Here is a 20,039-nt window from a genome sequence, read left to right as displayed (position 1 = left end):
GCACTTCCCAGAGATAACCTGTCAGTCAAACCTTCCCTTTTCCTACCCCCTTTTCCTTGGATTTTCGGATGATACGTTTCTGTAGGTGGCGCTCTTTTCTTTGTCCGTTCAGCCATAGTGGCTATCGCTGCTCATGATAACTACCCTGTTCTTCTCATTTATTCCAAACAAACCACTGTTGTTGCTGCTGGAAATGTAAACACATCACTCCCTGTGTGCCAGAGGTTTTTTGCTGGGAAAGACCTATCTGACCCCGGGTGTTTACAACAGCACGTACAACAAATGTAAAAGCTTTCATGAACTGGGTAGGCCTATAGGTTGAATCACAGACTAGCAAAACTGACATTTATTAATATGTAAATGTCATGGATTATTACTTTAAGCATTAACATTTTCTGCCATTTACTTGTCCTCTGTTTAGGTTTGCTTGCTAGACAACAGTCCTGAATGTATGTCACTGTGTTACTTAGTTGGCTCCCACATACTCATTGCTGGAGCCAGAAGCACAAGAGGTCTCCAGTGTATCACGGTATGCTCACATCTGTTGCACTCATTAAAACACTAGTTCACTTCCTCTCTGGGATCCAGGTCAGTGGTTTGGAGCAGAGCTACACTGGAATACATGAGACCAAATTAAAAAAAAAAACACTACTGTCTATTTTCCTTTTGTCTAGGGTATTTTGTTTGCACAGATTTAATATTCAAGTTTAAGATGCACACAAATCACGGTTTTATTCAATGACAGAATATCTCACTTTGACTTCATTTTCTTTATTGGGGCTATTTCAATTTCATTTTCTTGTCATTTTATGCATCTTGTTGCTGTACTGCCATCCAACATGTTGTGTTTTGCTGTCATTTAGATTATGTTATCCAACTCAGTTGTGTCATCTGCTTTTTTGTTGATTTGTTTACTTTTTGTTGATGTATCCACAGATATGTCATTTTTCTCTTCTTTTGTTATCATAAAAGATTAGCATTAAGCCCAGTAATGGACTGGCGACCTGTCCAGAGTGTTTTCCTCCCTTCCACCCAATGCATGCTGGGATATGCTCCAGGAATAAGCAGGTGAAGTGAATGAATTAATGTGTCACTATGTTTTATTACTGTGTAAATAAACTAAACATGTTTATACAGTCAAATAACAATGTGGCACATGCTGTACTAATTCAGCTTGACCACCCATTCTCAAGTAGATACAATTTCATTGTGTTTTGATCCACAGAAATCCCCAGGTCAGGATGTGGGACTGTGAATGAGTTTGGTGCATCCAGGCTACTGTGCTTCCCTATCTCAGTCCAAGCTGTCTGGAAAATGAGACTCGCTGAGTGAGAAAGCGGATTCAGAGCTTAGTCTGTCTGCCAAGACTGGATTCAGCAATGCTCAACAAACAGGAGCTCTTGAATCAGTCATTGCTGTTGAGGTCGATTTAAGAAATGAATTGTTTGGTTGTACCTTCACAGGCATTGGATAGTTTCAAGTTTTGAAAAGACAAATTAGATATGCATTTTAGGCATTTACTGTAGCTGCTTATCCAGAGTGACTTTACAGTCAATGAGCAGGTAGGGGTTCAATCAATGTCTTGCTCAGGGGCTCTTTGATAGGCCACGTGGCTGTTACGGGAATCGAACCCGTGACCTCTCAGTTACAGGATGGTCTCTCTGACCACTTGGGTATCCCTTAGTCTACATACTGAACTTAGTATGAACCCGCATTGAAACTTCTGACACGTCACAAGATATACTGGCTTCATTTGAGAAAAAATGACAAAAAGTAATTTGTGAGCAAAAGCAAAGAATACTGTATGTGCTGACTGTGCTGAATTGAGTCTTCAGTGTAGAGGCCCAAGAGGTAGCAATGACAGCCACATCCACTATTGATTTGGTTGTGTTATTGCCATTAGAGCAGACTTTCCCCTCACCCCATAGATCATATAGAATTTCCTCTCTCCAGGTGTAAGGAAATGGCATTTCCATATGTGCTCTCCATGAATTTCCATCTTGAAGCAGCTCTTGCTCACTGAAAATATAAGCTGGCCATTTTTTCTGCCTGTCACAGTCACTGTCTGTTGTTACCCTTCACAACCATGCAATGGAGGTCCCTGCTAGATAATGGTTAGGCTAGTTGAACTACATGATGGTAAATGTATTATCAGTTGCATGTTGCCCACCCATTCTTCATGAACAATGCAACCTTTACATGACAATACCTTTCCATTGACAGGCCAGCTAGCCAACCTTACTGTCTGCAAAATCATTCAGACAGGAAATAGGCTAGGTGCCTATTTTAACTGTCTCCAACTCCCTCCCCCATCGACATTTTAACTGCATTATGAGTGTTTTCTAAATCTTTGAATGCAGCATATAGATAATACATTGGTTTTCTTGTTCTTTGTACTCAAACTTCATCGCCTGTGAACTAGCCACTCCCAGTCGTTTTAAATGTTAAAATGTCAAACAGAGCAATGGCAGATTAATAAAGGCAGAGTTTATTTAATAAAGATGTGATACTTTATTGATCCCCATAGGAAAATCCTCTTTTCACTTTGCCCCCCTTCAGGACAGGGTCAAGTACAGAACAGCACCCTGGAGCTGGAAGGGATTCAGTGTCTTGCTAAAGGGCACTTCGGCAGGTACAACATCGCCTCAATGAGCCATGTGGTCGGGGGTTGGTTACTATCGTTAGGTCATCCTTCCTAATAGTAAAGAATGCCTTTTTTGTGTGCGGCCTATATTGGAGTAGATTGCAGATTGCAGTTGTAGTTATACACACATTTCTCAGAGACAAAGCTTCTCTAGAGGAAGAAATAATCTCTACGGTTAGACTGAAGCCCAGTGAAAAGGGCAAGGGGTAAGAGAGGAGGAAGCTAAAAGCCTAGCACTCAGTGAAAATCGCAACCTAGTCATACTAAACTAAAGTTAACGATATCTAGATTAGCTAGTAGTTAGCCTAGCTCACCTTCCAATTTCAAGCTAGCCATACGATCAGCTAGCTATATCTAGGCAAGATAGTTAGCTAGCCTGCTGACCTTCCAATATCATGAATACCATGACCACGAATTAATGTAAAAATAAGTCATTACCATTTATATTTTCTATTTATAGTTTTATTGTTATCCTCCTTAGCCCTTCAAATTTGCCAGTTAGCTAACTTTACGCTCCGAACAACTGTGATCCTTAAGCTCCGCCCACGGAGGTTTAACTTAACTTAACCATGACATAATTTCTGCCTCCAAGAAATGTTTGTATATTAAATAAAACGGGATCCGGAAACTAACGTTACTTTTAAATTTCCCCCACCCCATCCCCACTTACCTTCTTCTCCAGGCCAGCCCTCAAACCCCAAACCACCCCACCCTGCTCCGCCCCATCTGCTCCCCCTGTGGCTCCTGGCACTAACCTGGGTTGTAGTTTCTCTGTCCGGCATCGGGGGCGACGTGGAGAGAGGTCTTGGGACTTTCAAGGGGACTTTCTCCTCCACCTCCTTCCACCGTCCGGCTCCTTCTACTCTCCAGTTGAAAGAAGAGTCACCATGGGTGTCGTGGGTCTCGGCTCAACGGCTCTCCTCCTGGCCTCCATGGTTGCTCTCGTTGGCCTTTGCACCGCCCGCTCGGACGCGCCCCGGGGAGTCGCGCTCCCGTTCGTTTTTGACCCCAAAGCGAGGTGCGAGCCTCCGTGCAAACACGCAGGAATCTGCATCCGAAACAACACATGCTTCTGCTCCCGGGGCTATGAAGGAGAGACCTGCCAGTATGGTGATGTTACAACCTTTTGTCTGTTTCCTTCTAGAGAAGACCCTAGGATTAAGGAAATGTATTAATGCATGAATAAACTGAACTGTAGGCAGTGATGTAGTGGTGAAATAAAAGGTGGGTTAAATATTACTTCTAATAAGGCAAACATCCACCAGTATAAACAAAAATAATTTTCAGAAAAGCATTAATTTATGGTTTCCCTCTTAAAAAAACCCAGTCCTATAACTTCCAATAACTATAACCTGCCAGTATAATGATACAACCTTTTGTCTATGTTTCTTTCTAGAGAAGACTCTAAGCTTATGGACATTTATTTATTTATGATAGGTTACATGCATACTGTAGGCAGTGATGTAGTGGTAAATAAAAAGCTGTGTTAACTATGACCACAAGTTATTATGAGGCAAAACAGAAAAAGAAAAACAAAATTAAAGTGCTATCATTTGTCAACCAAGGAGTGAAGTTACATACAGTCCTATAATAATAACTTAAATTGTCATAATTTGTCATAATGTTGTGCTACTGATCATTCTGTAAGAGTGTCTAATTTTGCAATGAAACTCTTCAACTAAACACTATCAGAGTTGTCAGAATCCTGTATGTTCTTGTGTTGCATGCAGCCAACTGTTACCCCAAATGTAAGAATGGAGGAGCGTGTCTTCGCCCTGGGAAATGCAGATGTCCTCCTGGATATGGAGGAAGATACTGCCACAAAGGTATAGTCATTTTACTTTTTGGAAGTTGTTTGGAACGACTTGGAACGAAATAACTGGATAAACAGTTGTGAATTTATTGACAGAGTCTAATTGTGTGATTTGGATGCATAGAGAGAACATAGCCTGCAATCTAAACTTTTTATTTTAGGCTTTCATTTTTTTGTCTGTATGTTTTTAGATAGTTGTAGCCACTGTGGAAGTCCCCTTTTCATGCATCTATCCTGCATAATACTGCAGAAAATTCTTCATTGCAAATAGAGCACAACTTGATTTTTCTCATAATTCCTCTTGGGGATGGAGCAAAAGTGCAGCAGTAGTTCAGCAAGCATGCAGGAGGAAGTGCAACTTCTACAATGGTTACATCTATGAATGCTGTACAGGTGGTGACATAAATTAGCCCACTGTCAGTCAATATATCAAACAGTATATCAGTCAAAACAGTGGAAGACAGGTATAGCCAATCTCTTATTAATAGCACTGTTGATAGGTGTGTATTGTATCTTTGGCAGTGACGTGTGAAGGCGGATGTTGGAACGGAGGGGATTGCATCGCTGTCAACGGAGTGGCCAAGTGCATCTGCCCCTCAAGCTGGTCCGGCTCCAAATGCCAAGAGGGTCTGTTTATAGCCCTATCTAATTACCCTATTAGCACCAAAGGTCAAAGTCACCAAATGGGAGCAGTCTCTCTCTCAGCTGGAGCTATTTGTCAGCAGTAGCCAACTAAAGCATTTCAGTCATATGGAGCTTAAAGCTAATGCTTTTCCAGTTCCAAGTTACTGTCATCATGGGAAACAACATGTACTGCAAACATCCATCCAGTAATCATTAATGAGATTTACATTGTATGTCTTGTGGACGGTGATTTATGAGCATCAGATTGGAGATTTAGTTATACAAACATTTCTCAGAGGTGGAGCTGCTCTGGAGGCAGAAATAACCTGATTGGTTGAGTTAAACCTCAATGGGCGGAGCCAAAGAACCACAGTTTTCTGGCTTAGTTACATTAGACTAAAGCCCAGTGAAAAGGACAAGAGGTAAGAGAGGAGGAAGCTAATATTATGAAGCCTAGTGCTCTTGTTATTAACTGAAAAATTCAGTCTAGCCATACTACTCTAGTTATCTAGAGCACAGTTGCGCTCTGAAAAACTGTGGTTCTTTGGCTCCGCCCACTGAGGTTTAACTCAGCCAGCAGCTCTGCCTCCAAGAAATGTTTGGAACCTATAACTAAAAGTCCAATCTGCTTCCTGGCATGTTGAGAATGTGTTACTGTGGTTTGTTCCCCAGCGATTTGTCCCCAAGGCTGCAGGAACGGGGGAAGCTGTGTGGCTCCAGGAATCTGCAGCTGTCCAGAGGGTTGGCTGGGGGGGGCGTGCCATACTGGTGAGTTCAAACTGGGCCTGACCCACCCGCTCTGTACTGATTTATTCACTACATGCATGCTATTAAGTTGTGATTATCTTTGAAGAGGTAAGGCACACTTAATCGTATACTGGTTGACAGTGTCACCAATGTGAGAGTGACTACTCAATACCAAGAAGTAACACCGCTTGATTCTGTGTTTCCTTTACTTGATTTGATTCTTTTAATGCAATGCATTTTGCTTGTTCTTTTATATGAATTTAATCTTTTTATCTGTCTTTTATCTGCCTCCTATTGATGTAAAGCACTTTGAGCTGCATGTTGTGTATGAAAGGTGCTATACAAATAAAGGTTATTATTATTATTATTATTATTATAATTTCATGTTGACATTTCACAATTTATCATAATTGTATCATTTCACCTCAGTGTAGACAATTCATTAGCATCTCTGTCTCTCCCTCTTTGCCCCCTTTAAACATAGAGTCCCACATACAAAGACAAATAAATGAACACACTAGCACTCTCAAATGCATCAATGTACATACTCTCTCTCTCTCTCACTCACTCACTCACACACACACACACACACACATATCCGCATTATCCCCTCTCCTCCAAACTCTATTCAGTTTTACCCCAGTATTCCCTGGATCCCAATAAACTGTGTCTCTCCCCATCTTACCTAGAAGACTAACTTTACAGATATCAGTCTGTCAGCAGATGCAGATGATGTAAAATGTATGTAGTTGTCTACTGGGGGATAAGTATGCCACCTGGCATGTATAGTAAACTTCTCCCTTGGAAAGTTTTCACCTCAGTATTTTTCCAGACCCAGACAAATTTATGAGCTCTTCTCACCTCCTTGGCCAGTTGCTGGATTTGTAGTGTGAGGTCTCACTAGCTCTTATTTCCTTTTTTTCTTACATTTTACAGATCATTAACTCCTTTTTCCCCTCCTCCACTTGTGTCTCTTTCTCTTTCGACTCTAGCTGTATGCAGCCGGCCCTGCCTGAATGGAGGGAAGTGTATTTCTCCGGAGAAATGCCGCTGTCGCCCCCCTTACTCCGGCCCTCGCTGTGAGGAGAGGAGAAAGTCCCACTAGTGCGACTCTGACAGGGTCAAAGGTCAATGAGGCCCAATCAGTGGCTTTAAGTTTATGTGGACTATTATTACATTCTTTAGCTGGTGCTTTGGTAGTTTTTACCTTTTTTACCATATGTAATGTCTTTTTTTTTTTTAAACCATTGAACCTGTGTTAACATTATCATTTGACTGTATAAACATGCTATGTACTATACTGTATTTTGTTATTAAATGAATAAAAGTTGTGTGATTTGTGTGCATCTGTTTGATCATGAATATTCAATCTGCAGTCAAACTACATTCAACCAAAGGAAAGACAGATAGTGTGTATTTTTTTTATTTTGTCACATGTAATTTATAACAACACAATGTAATCTGGTCTTGATATAAACTTTTCGCATTAACAAAAAACACAGAAACCTACATACAACTCCAACAGGTGATCATTTGATGTATATCTGTTTGGTAACAGTTTAAGTGGGTAAACTGAGGCAGGCCCGATCAAACAATACATTAGTAAAAACAAAAAGAAAAATAGACAAATGCACTTTTTCATTATATCTCATCATAGTCAGTCTAAAACAAGTTACTGATGTGTACCATCTAAGTTAGTCATAATGAATAAAGCAGACTAAAATGTGTTTTTCTCATGAGCAAGAAACAAACAGTGCACATTAGCTTTGGTAAAAGTTAGATCAAGCTATACTTTGGCTAAATCTGTAACATGGTAAACTACACAATACAAAATGTGGGAACTAAAAGCTTTCCGGTATGCAGGAACAGTCTACTGCTTATCAATGAATCATCATATATTCCTATCTGATTCATTTGTCGTTTACTTCTTTTACATAATACTGTGCAGTAACACTCATACATTGTATAAACTCTCTGCAGAAGCACTGCTGTGTAGTTTTATGCATATAACAGATGTGTGTTACCTTGAGCCATGAGGTAGTGATATACAGGGACAAAAAGACAAGTGCAATATATCAAGTCCCTCTGTTAGTGTTCAACTGTGCACACACCCACACACACATACACAGCACCCACACACACACCTATACACACATCCACACACACACACACACACACACACACACACACCTTATGGTGCTCTTCTTGCTTTGTGCATTTTGTAGCCTCTTTCATTCCATTTTTTGTTCCATTTCCATCATGCTTGTGGTGCCTGTAAAGACACAAAGGGCAATAAAATGAAATGAGCTTTTAATATATAATGCAGTAAAAAATAAAAAATGAATAAGACATACTACAGTTTTCAATACATAATCATATGCCATTGGTGGAAGCGTTTATCCAAAGTGGGTTACAGTATCAGTGCATGCAGAGTGCATTTTTTAGCATGCGTGGCCCCAGAGGGAAAGGAAGCCCTGACCCTGACATTATTAGTGCCATGCTTTTCCCACTGAGCTATACAGGGCCATATACACTCCCCAGCCACTTTATTAGGTACACCTATCTAGTACTGGCTCATCAGCTGTGCTATAGTCCTTTCTGTTAGCTTGAACAAGTCTGCCCATTTAACAAGGAGTTTTCGGCCGAGTTTTCAACTGGATGTTTTTTGTTTCTCGCACTATTTTCTGTAAACTCTAGACTCTAGAGACTGTAGTGCACAAAAATCCCAGGAGGGCAGCTGTATCTGAGATGCTGAACCACCACGTCTGGTACCAACACTCAGATCATGGTCAAAGTGGCTTAGATCACGCATCTCGCCCATTCTAACGTTTGGTTGAACAAAAAACATAAACCACTTCACCATGTCTGCACACTTTATATATATTGAGTTGCTGCCACATGATTCGCCGTTTGGAGGAGCAGGCTATTTGCGCTAATGAGCAGATGTGCCTAAAAAAAAAGTGGCCGGTGAGTGTCTATGAAATGTGACCCCACTGCTGACCTTTATTGCGCAGGTGAGGCCCTTGTAGCCTTTGCGGCAGTGGCAGTAGTCAGGCAGGACACACCTCCCTCCATTCAGGCACCGCTGTTTACAGATGGCTGAGGAGAGAATCGATATTGGGAGAAATGTTGTCAGATGTTGTGAGAAAATGAGGAAAGGAAAGTCTTAGGGGTCAGCTATTCCTTAGCAGAGAAGTGGAAAAAACCCAAACAAACAAAACCAAGAAACCAGAACAGGATACACACAATATATTCCCATCCTATCCACGTGTTTTTAAATCAACAGTAAATCAAAACATCAGTTATTCAGTTATTATTTTGTTAGCCATGTTGTCATCCATGTTGACTTTTACATATTTGTCTGTTTCCTCTGTCAAAAGACTGAAAAATTGTATTATTAATAACTTTGTTACAGTCCTAAAAAAGACTTGTAGAATGGCAGACAAGTTAGATGTGCCCAAAGTCCAGACTCTTATCCATGGTCAAAAAGCTGGACTCCATATATAATACTGCAGTGTCACAGTATTATCGTATAATCAGTACTCACGTGTTTGACACTGAAGTCCCTCCCACCCGATGGGACAGTGGCAGGTGTTGGGTCCCACACACTCACCGCCGTTCCTACACTTCTGCAGACACACCGCTACACACAGGACAGAGAGGGATGCATGAAAATAGCTTACAGCAGGGTGGATAACCTTTTTTTGTTTTTGGCACCTGATCTACAGTACTTTATCTCTGACTGGGCTGCAGTGATGTACCAGCACCGGTGATGTGGATTCAGTGAAAACCACAACCTTCTTCATAACCAGAATTATGCAAGCATGAAATCAGCAATTTTATATTGATTATACAAGTATAAATAGGGAGAGAAGCATTACCCTAATTGGTATTCCTATTGAAAATAATAAAACATTTGAGTTTTGGGAACTTCAAAATGAAGATATTTTTCTATCATTCCTATCTAGCTCAGTTACTGAGAGCATTTAAGCAGCACTAGGCAACTTTGTACTTTGGCGGCCCCAAGTGGCAGCAGGAGATAACTGTTTGAATTTTTTAAATTACAAGGACTTCATTACCCAGAAATCATGTAATAGGACGTCAGAGGACTGTGCACTCCTCGGACCTAAATTTCTTCTTCATAGTGACTGGTGTGGGTGAAAAAGGCGATAAAAAGACTTTTCACAGCAGCTTCAACCATCGTTGGTGAGTCCAGCTTTTTTTGTGACAGAGTGATCTCTCACTGCTGTTTAGGAGAAAGGTTTATATTTCGCTCTTATGTTTGGATTTGCCTTCCACCTGAATTTCATTTGGGAGGATGGGTCGCTCTTCTTTGCTGCAGCGCCAATTCGTGATTTAGACGGATGTGACAGGTATATTTTTACATAAAAATGTTGCCTAGTGCAGCTTTAACACATGATTTCAAAACATTCTAAAAATCAAATGATAGGTATTCAAACTTTTGGGAGTGCAGATACCATTGCTCGGCCTGGGGCTTTCATATTACCTCAGATGCATTTGGTCTACATAGATAATGCATGGAGCCACTCACGTATGTTACACCTCTTCCCCCTCCAGCCTGAGGCACAGGAGCATGTGTTGGGACCCACACACTTGCCCTTGTTCATACACATTGGCTCACACACACCTGGAACACATTTATTTATACATTAGATCGCAGTATTTTGCACTGTGAGCTGCTGGCGGCAACAAATTCAAATAAGGCTGAGGTCAACCATGCGGGCGATAGTGTTGCTTACTCTTTTGACACCTTTTTCCTGTGTAGCCCTCGGGGCAGGAACACACATTGTTTCTCATACACTGACCTCCGTTCTTACAAGGGGGGCTGCATACAGCTGAAACACACAACATTAAGACTGGGTCAGCTGCAGGAACACTGATATCATACTATTGTTCAGTCGGTGATACAGTAATATTCATTCAAATGTAGGATATCAGGAGGAATGTCGCACACAACTAAACACTAATCTTAACTATATCTATATAGATTGGACTGAGCTAAACCTAACCACGTTTTAAACATTTAAATCGAGTCAGCTGCTGCTACAACATCAACAGAATCTACAACTGCTTGTATATGGACATAATGTGAAACTGTGCATGGGATAAGAATGTCATTTCTCATCATTTTGTACTTCTGGACTCTGTAAGAATGGACCGAGGGAAAGTCTTATTGAACAATTAAACCCATGACCAAACTGTGCAAAGACGATAAAATTTAATTACAGGGTTTATAGAGTTTATGTATCTGTGGTCAGGGAGGAACCTCCATCATATCAGAGGGGGACTGACCAATATCTGATATTTAATACAAATTCAGTATCAGCAAATATCGGTCTAACCCTAATTGTAACTATACTGAAGAAGATCTTCAGCTGTTAACCTAGCACTTGCAAGGCCATTCTTTGCACCTTCTGGTGGCTGAAACAGGAACTAGATTTGAATTTTACAAACAATTCCCCTAAAAGGTGGAGTAAAAACTACAGGAACACTAATAGTGCATGTGGGACTGTTACCACGGTGACATGTATTCCTCACACTTACCGATCTGACACTGGGAGCCATAGAAGCCACTGGGGCAGGCACAGATGTTGGGCTTAATGCATGTTCCTCCATTCAGACAGACAGGGTTACAGACAGCTGTGGAAGGTACAGGGAACCACATTCAGACTTCATATCAATAGATATAATGACAGATGTGCAGTAATGTCAAAAGTTTTCTTTTCAACCTATCTATCCAGGGAAGAGCACGCATGCTCTTTTTCAACAAGATCCTGCTACATGCTCATTAAGGCTACGTTCACACTGCAGGCCTTCATGTTCAATTTAAACTGCTGCTCATATCATAATATAGATTTGTTTGGATGAGTTTTCATATCTATCCAAGGATGTAACCCATATCTGATGCCAATATGAACTGACTGGTGATGTCGACAAGACGTGTGCACAGAGTAGCAATAACAAAAGATGTCACATCTGTTTTTGTACCGACGCTACTCCCGCTTGTTTTGAACTAGAGCTGCAACGATTAATCGATTAATCGATTAGTTGTCAACTATTAAATTAATCACCAACTATTTTGATAATCGATTAATCGCTTTGAGTAATTTTTTAAGAAAAAGAAGTCAAAATTCTCTGATTCCAGCTTCTTAAATGTGAATATTTTCTGGTTTCTTTACTCCTCTATGACAGTAAACTGAATACGTCATATTGGGCTTTGGGAAACACTGATCGACATTTTTCACCATTTTCTGTCATTTTATAAACCAAACAACTAATCGATTAATCAAGAAAATAATCGATAGATTAATCGACGATGAAAATAAGTTAGTTGCAGCCCTATTTTGAACACATTTCGGTTACGGTGTGCCTTTGAGTGACTGAATTGAGGCGTCTCCCCAAATATCATCTATATCTTTTTCTTCCACTGTTGTCCTCCATGCTCATGCTGACTCAGCTGAGCTGCCATGGTGCCTGATGTAAGATTACTTTTTGTCATGGGAAAGTTTACAAATTCCCATTTAAGTCACATGCCTCAGGGTCTGATTTTGTACTTCATATCCATGTGTCCATGTGACCCAGATTGGACTTGAAAAAATGCGACTCCATGCAGCTTTTTGCTGTTCACACTGATTAGAAAATATCACACGAGGGAACAATCTGAATTGAGACACTTTCACCTGCAGTGTGAGCTTTCGTTACACATGTTCACACCTTACATTGATCTGAATTACCTGAGTAACATGTGGGTCCGTACCAGCCAGGCTTGCACTTGCAGACATCAGGAGAAATACACTCGCCTCCATTTTCGCAGTGCCTGTTACACACCACTGTGTAGGGAGACACATGGTTATTGTATACACACCTATTCCAAAACTCAGCAATAACTTAATACTTAATACGGTTTGTTTTAGCCTAGTTTACCACACGGGTCAATGGAAGTGCCAAAAAGTTTAGACAATCACAGAACAACTTTCCTGACACTATCTGAATTGTTAAACCCTCCCCATCTGATCCTATATTACAGATTAGAGTAGTGCACTGTAATATTTATTTATATCTTTTTTATTTTTATTTTAAATGTGATTTTAATGCACTTTTCACTTTTCTAATCCTCTTGCACTGTCTTTTCTGTTATCTTTCAATTTCACTTGATTTGAACTGTACTAGTTTCCTTTTTAAGTTTTTTATTTTGTGGATCTCTTTTGCACTTTTTAATTGTACATTTTTTACCTTTACTGTATTTTTTATTACTCTGTAAAGCACTTTGAATTGCCTCAGTGTATGAAATGTGCTATACAAATAAAGCTGCCTTGCCTTGCCTTGCCTAGTGATCTGCAACATATAAATAAATGTTGCAAAAAAAGAACACAGATTAGCACTTTAATACAAATTGTAAACACATGCCAAGACATTTCATATCAGGTCAGAATAGTTAAATCATCTCTCACTGATTTCACATCTGGGTCCCACGTAGCCGTAGGGGCAGGTGCAGAGGTTTCGGGCCAGGCAGGTTCCTCCGTGCTGACAGGGCGGCTCGCAGCTCGCTACACGTAAACAACACGAGCGTCCTCATCAGTATCCCATGAGCGAGGAAATACGGGCGTGTCAGCATGTTAGATAAGTGCGAATATGAGTTCGGCTTACCTTCCTCACAGGTGGGCCCGCTGTAGCCCACAGGACATTCACACACATTAGGTTTCACACACTTCCCCTGGTTCCTGCAGTCGGGTCGACACACCGCTGAGAGGGAAGGGAGAAAAAATTTGTGACTCTCTGACAAATAAAATGAGTCACAGAGGTAAAGCAAGCCAAATCTTCTAGGGAGGTTTAATAGTAATGAGTCATAACAGGAATGAGCCACAGTGTGGAGAATATTCCAAGGTTTAATGTCTTAAAAGCCGTGGATCTGGGCTCAAAATGGGCTGCAGGGCTTCTGTCAGAGTAATAAGATTTAATGAGCCTGAGTCCTGGCGCAAAAATAAACGTACTTATTTTGTGTCATAGCTGGGGCTCGTTAGGATTTTACCGATTCTGGTGCCATTTTTGATTCTTCTTATCGATCTGATTCTTTATCAGATTCCTCCTGTATACATTTTCAGGGGTAAAAGACTACATGCAGCTTTAGTGGAGCTAACTTTGTTTTATTACTCAAGACAGACATTTCTGTGTAGAGTTACTTTTGTCTCAATTACTTTTCAAAACAGCTAAGGCACATATGGCATAATGCCTTACTTTAGAGAACAAAATACAATTGGAGTGTATTTACCACACACAGAAAGGGTCAAAAAGGTGAAGAGAGAAGCATCCAGCTGTTCAAAATGCTTAATGATCAATAAGAGGTATCGTTAGAGCAGTCGCTTATCGATTCCGGTGGATTAGGTTTGGAACCGGGACTGAATTAGATCCGGTTCTCCATACTCAGCCCTAGTCATAGTTGAAAAATGTTTAAGAACCCATGTTAAATCAAACCTCCCTCTCACCTATATGGCAGTTGTATCCCGTGTAGCCTTCCTTGCAGCTGCATGTGTTGGGCAGAGTGCATTCCATATTCTTCCCACACTGATACCTGCAAACAGCTGAAACAAACCACATGAAGATTTTGATGATGGCATTACAGTTCTCCAGGATCTGTTATCCGTGCACTTCTAATACACTGTGAGGGCAATTTGCACATTTTGTTGCACTCCAGTTGCTTGAGCTAAGAGTGCAGAGTTTACGTCTTATTCACTAAGAAATCCATACAAATCAAGTTGTGGTGCAAACAACCCCTTGAAAAGAACACAGAACAAAGCAAATGGAGCCTTGCACCCTGAAGGCTCTTTATAATTGGAGTGTTTTCTGATCTGAACTGAGATTCAAGGACAGAAAACTCTCTCCTTTTTTGCGACAAATGCCTTGCCTGCGTCTTACAGCAGCCATTCTGAATCAGAAGGCTCTTTAAAGTCTTACATGTGCTACAATCATTTGGGATGTCGAAGCTGATGTAAAGTGTTAATGAATTGGGCATGCATTTCAATTCACTTGATACACTTGTACGGCCTTGCCTACAAATAAATACAAAATAAAACAAAAAAGACAAAATAATGAGATTTGCATATAATTTATGCATGACCATGACAGGCGCAAAGAGGTTTTAATTTTTGGCCAGCGCTATTAGGCAGCTTTCCCCTCATTTGTGAATAGCATGACATTCTGATTTGGACATTTTAGTGCCATAGCCTGTGCTCTTCCCTGCTCAAACCTGTTCTATGTTTTTCATTCTCTTAAAGGCATTTTGATCTAAAGGCTTCTGCTTAAATGCTTGACATGTGTTTCTTAGACAAATATAAATAGTGAAGTTGATGCCTGTGTATGAATTTCTTTCCAAAGCCTTTGCCTCTCCATCAAGGCAAAGGGCGGCTACTTTAAAGAATCTAAAATATAAGATAGTTTTGATTTGTTTAACACTTTTTTTGGTCACTGCACAATTCCATTTGTGTTATTTCACAGTTTTGATGTCTTTACTTTCATTCTAAAATGTGGAAAACAGTAAAAATAAAGAAAAATGCACAGCTACCTTTACATGTGATTCCATCCCCGGTGTAGCCATAAGGGCAGCGGCCACACCTGAAGGACCCGGTGACGGTGGGCTCACAAGGCACACCGGAGAAGCAGGGAGAGTCGGCGCAGGTCACCGGGTGAGACGGTGACCCCCATCTGACCCCGGTGGAGAGGTCAGGGGTCAGATGCTCCTCCCCCCCGCTGGGCTGCCCTCTGTGGACGGCGGGGGTGAAAACCCTGGTGACGGTCTGGTTCTGGGGGCTCGCCGTGGTTTTCCTGTCGACGGGAGACACTCTCCTCGTGCTAGAGATGGTCGTCTCTGGTTTTGTCCTCGCGTCAGGGTGTCTTCTGGGTAATGTGGGAGAGGAGGAAGAGGAGGTGGTGGGAATTTCCTTGCTGGAGTTTGGTTCGGTGATGTGAACTCGGCCGTCTGCTCGACCGGTGGCTGTTCCCTGCCCTGCAAAACACTGGAAGTTAGAGGATACGGCTTGAAAATGAACACAAATACAGCTTTGAGACACAGTAAAGCATCCAACTCTTAAGCCTCCTCAGCAGAATAAACACTGAATTAGGAAATAATTTCTTTCTAACCATTACTAATGACTTTAGGTTTTGGTTTATTTATTTTATTTCTTTTCAAGTGATAAAAACTGCTAAAAGAATTAAGAAATACAGACAGTGAAAAAACAATAATCGAAAAAATTCAATATGTCACTTGCATATTCTGAAACACATTTTGGAGGAACCTGTTACTACTGGAGACAGGTTATGGTCAGATGGTCTTTTAAGCCGAGCATCAAATTGTTCAGATCTCAATTCAGATGTTTCCTTGTTTGTGAAAGGCAGAGGAAACGCAGCAAACATATTTTCTGCTGTGATTACACTGTAGAGCGAACTAGCGGATTATTTTTCAACAAAAGGAAGTTACCATGTTGCTTATAGAACAGCGAAAATGTCTCAGACTCCAGCTTTGCTTACAATTTGAAAGATGATGTATGTAAAATTAACTAGTATTTAACTGCATACAATTTTCATTAAATGAAAAAAACATTCTGCTAAAAAATGTAATGTAATGTAAATTACATGTACTTATTCCAGGGTCATATGAATATTTTGTTCCATCTGTTGTCACATCTCTCTGTGGCTCAAACCCTTGCACTCTTTATGATTGTTTGCTTTTAATGTTGGTGATCTAGGAATTGAAGTGTATTCTACTGTTGCACTCTGGGTAAGAGCATCATAACAAAATAACTTGATTTAAATGGGGTTTTTTTTGTCAGTATTGTGCATCCCTAATATCTACTTTAAATTCTGTTTATATTTTTTGTCAAAATGCATCACAACAACTATCACAACTCCAATATTCAACAAGAAAAAAATGCAATAATTTGTCAGTACTGTGCATCTCTATCGTCTACTGTAATTTTTTGAATGTCAAAATATACTCACACAAAGCAGACTTACAAAGCATAAAACATGTTCACTGCTTTCCTTTCATCATATCAGTCACAGACTGGCAGAACGGAGCCACTCTCACCTGTAGCGCCGCTCCTGCTGCAGGTTTGTCCGTTTCCATGGAGCCCAGGAGGACAGGGTCCACAGATGAAGCCTGCGGAGACGTGGGTGCTCTCAAAGCACTGCACCCCGGGGTGACACGGCCTTCTAGTGCAAGGGGAGAGGACTGAGGGTTTGGTTCTGCCTGAAACCTGCGGTACCCGTGCCGGTATGGTCACCGCTTTGCCGGGAGACTCAGTGTTACCTTGGGAACAAAGGGATGACAAATGACCTCAACTGGATGGTGTGGAAAAACTAACTCATTATTTTGAGATACTAAGTCATTATTTTGAGATAGACTACTAACTCATTATTTTGAGAAAGTTTCTCATTATTTTGAGACACTAAGTCATTATTTTGAGAAAGTTTCTCATTATTTTGAGAAAGTTTCTCATTATTTTGAGATACTACGTCATTATTTTGAGAAAGTTTCTCATTATAATGACTTACAGGACTGTTTTTTTCATCACACTGGCTTGAAAATGGACAAATGGACCTTTAAATGCTCTCTCTGCCTCCAAGCCAAATTAGATAAGCAATAATTCCTTCTAGCCAAGACGATTTAATAAATAAATAAAAAATAAAACTCTCCATCTATAAAATGAAGAGCCTGGACTTACGCGTGCAGCTTCTTCCATCGCCACTGTAGCCGTGTGGACAGGCTCCGCAGAGGAAGGAGCCCAGTGTGTTGTTGCAGCCCGCTCCAGGGAAGCAAGGCTGGGACACACACTCATCGATATCCTCTCTACACGTATGGCCTGAAAACACACAAAACACCAGATGGCATGATGTGTGAACAGGGCACAAATTTATCAGGAGGAAAATGGGCGAGATGGCTTTACATGCAATGCAAATTAAATGCAATAAGTATGATTTTTATTGCCCCACAGCACAAAATGACCATTACATATCTGCTGGGGGATTGATAGGGTTGTTCAATACCAATGACTCAACAATTACTTAGATATTGAATTATATTATAATTCCAGCCGTTTTCCTAGCACTTAGTTGCCAAAGGTCGCAATAGCCACTAAAGGTCAGAAATTCTTTAATTTCTGGAGGAATTGCAACAACAGTGATAGAACTTATCTCTTCCTACACAAGTCTTATGATACAGACCCCCAGTCAAAAATCTTACTGCCCCTTTAAATTACCTACTATCCTTTAACAGGCACCTTAGTTTGTTTTAGTTTTGAGCTCTTAATGCCCCGTTAATGTGCAGCCGGTAAAAAAGGAATCCACTATAAAAATCAAAGCATTCCTAAACCTTTTGTTCTCTGTAAGCAAAAGGTTTAGACGGCTTTGTCTGCTGTAACTCGTCCACTACCTGTCATCCCGGCGGGGCAGATACAGGAGAAGGAGTTGGCCCCGTCGATACAGCGGCCCAGCCTGCAGGGGTTGGGCTTACAGTCATCGATGTCCACCTCACACCTCTCCCCTCTGAACCCGTCCAGACACACACACAGGTATTCCCCGCTGCCGGCAGGGAGGTTGATGTTGGAGACACAGGAAGCTCCGTGCTGACACTCACAGGAGCGGACAGACACCTGGGGAAAAACAGGGAGGCAGACTGTTTGTACAGCTTTAGTCTCATTTATCATTTGGACTACAGTCACCGAGGTTCATAAAAGAAAAACAATGTTTTGGCAGATAGAGTGTGTCATGTCTGACCCTGGCAGTGGTTCACGCAGTGGCAAGACAGGAAATGAAGAGTCAATTTTGAAAAAAAATGACCTGAGGTTTATCATTTACTATTGCTAAAATAGTGAGAATCCAGTCTATTAAAGAGATGTTAAGGGTGTTTCCCTGCCTGAATAAGAATAAGTGAGTAAAGAAAATGAATGAATGAATGAATGAATGAATGATTTCGTTAGCCAAGAACTTATGTTACCTACTATGATATGAAATTGCTATCAAATCATTTTGTAAAAGTAGGTGTCAGTTTTGTCAGTTGTTGGATATCTCATTTTGGAGTTAAACTCCTCAAAAAGTCTAGATCAATAATTGCGTATTTCTTTATTTAAGAGTCGTTTAAGAGACCATCCCATAACTAAAGGTATAACTCACACAAAATAACTCACAGTTAACATGAGTCCATAAACAGCCAAATAAATGATGAATGAACATCATGAGCTCCCTCTAGTGGGTAATAAGTGGAAATCACATAAATCTCAAATGACCCATTTCTATCCAGGGACAAGGATAACAACATCAGTGTGTCAAACTAAATGGTTGCCTACTACGGTTGCATGATTAATATATATATATATACATATAAAAATAAATATTCACAACTTCAATTCGCAGAATATAAGAGGCTGCATTTTTCATCAGATGAAGTGTGTTCCAGTCTCTTAAAATAAGTAACCTGGTGTTGCTGCAAAATCCCTGACCTACAAATCAAGTTGAAGAAAATCTAGAAATATTTTCCTCCGATTCAAACCAGACAAATGCAATATTCAACATAAAACTTGATTTAAATTATTTACAACTTAAATAACTTTTGTTAAAATCATGCATCCCTAATGTCTACTTTAAATTATATGTAGGCTACATTTTTGTCAACATGTATCACAATACCTATCACAACTGCAATATTCAACACAACAGTGTACAAATAAAACGCATACTTGTTGGGTATGAAAGCTTGTAATGTAAAGTCTCTTCAGGTTCACAACAAAAGAACAAACCCAGCAGTACCTGGACAGAGGCTCTGGTCTCAGCGTTGCAGTCGTCTGTCACAGTAAACTGGAAGGTGTGTGTGTCGGTGGTTTCAGCGGCGGCTTTCCAGATCAGCAGGCCGGCCGGAGACAGGGACGCGTCCGCAGGACCCGCTTCCAGGGTGAAGAGCACCTCCGAGCCCTCGGGGTCCCGAGCCTGGAGCTGGTAGACGAAATTCTCCCCCTGGAAGGACTGGAGACGGGACGGCAACGACTGGAGCGCCGGAGGCTCGTTCTCTGAGGGGGAAGAATGAAGGAGTGAATAAGTGATCGGTTGAATAAATGTATAAGTGAGTGAGTGGTGAGGGAATGGATCAATAAATGAAAAAATGAATGAGTGAATGAGTAAGTCAGTAGTTGATTAGATGAACAG

General features: G+C 40.8%; 2 protein-coding genes across 2 annotated transcripts in view; one reads left to right on the top strand and one right to left on the bottom strand.

Annotated features, from left to right (window-relative positions):
- Nucleotides 1-3,394: 3,394 nt before the first annotated feature.
- The window catches only part of vwde (von Willebrand factor D and EGF domains), a 43,076-nt gene continuing 26,431 nt past the window's right edge, over nt 3,395-20,039 (bottom strand). Inside the window, exons 17-31 of the mRNA XM_071546531.1 lie at nt 19,647-19,903; nt 18,274-18,493; nt 17,573-17,704; nt 16,903-17,151; nt 15,409-15,837; nt 14,333-14,428; nt 13,497-13,592; nt 13,301-13,396; nt 12,584-12,679; nt 11,394-11,489; nt 10,589-10,684; nt 10,381-10,476; nt 9,376-9,471; nt 8,841-8,927; nt 3,395-3,480 (exon numbers count right to left, since the gene is read on the bottom strand). Coding sequence (XP_071402632.1) covers nt 3,395-3,480; nt 8,841-8,927; nt 9,376-9,471; nt 10,381-10,476; nt 10,589-10,684; nt 11,394-11,489; nt 12,584-12,679; nt 13,301-13,396; nt 13,497-13,592; nt 14,333-14,428; nt 15,409-15,837; nt 16,903-17,151; nt 17,573-17,704; nt 18,274-18,493; nt 19,647-19,903 — 2,228 coding nt within the window. The remainder of the gene's footprint in view (nt 3,481-8,840; nt 8,928-9,375; nt 9,472-10,380; nt 10,477-10,588; nt 10,685-11,393; nt 11,490-12,583; nt 12,680-13,300; nt 13,397-13,496; nt 13,593-14,332; nt 14,429-15,408; nt 15,838-16,902; nt 17,152-17,572; nt 17,705-18,273; nt 18,494-19,646; nt 19,904-20,039) is intronic.
- seraf (Schwann cell-specific EGF-like repeat autocrine factor) lies at nt 3,525-7,092 on the top strand. Its single transcript, XM_071546538.1, has 5 exons — nt 3,525-3,754; nt 4,375-4,470; nt 4,980-5,084; nt 5,754-5,849; nt 6,821-7,092. Exons 1-5 carry the CDS (start codon nt 3,532-3,534, stop codon nt 6,931-6,933), a joined length of 633 nt encoding a protein of 210 aa, XP_071402639.1. The 5' UTR covers nt 3,525-3,531; the 3' UTR covers nt 6,934-7,092.

The sequence above is a fragment of the Centroberyx affinis genome, unplaced genomic scaffold (assembly GCF_046629955.1).
Source record: "Centroberyx affinis isolate AG114_WGS23_722 - 3 ecotype Tasmania unplaced genomic scaffold, CSIRO-AGI_Caff_v1 ptg005304l_1, whole genome shotgun sequence".
In the NCBI taxonomy this organism is placed as follows: Eukaryota; Metazoa; Chordata; class Actinopteri; order Beryciformes; family Berycidae; genus Centroberyx; species Centroberyx affinis.
This window is presented reverse-complemented; position numbering and strand designations above follow the sequence as displayed.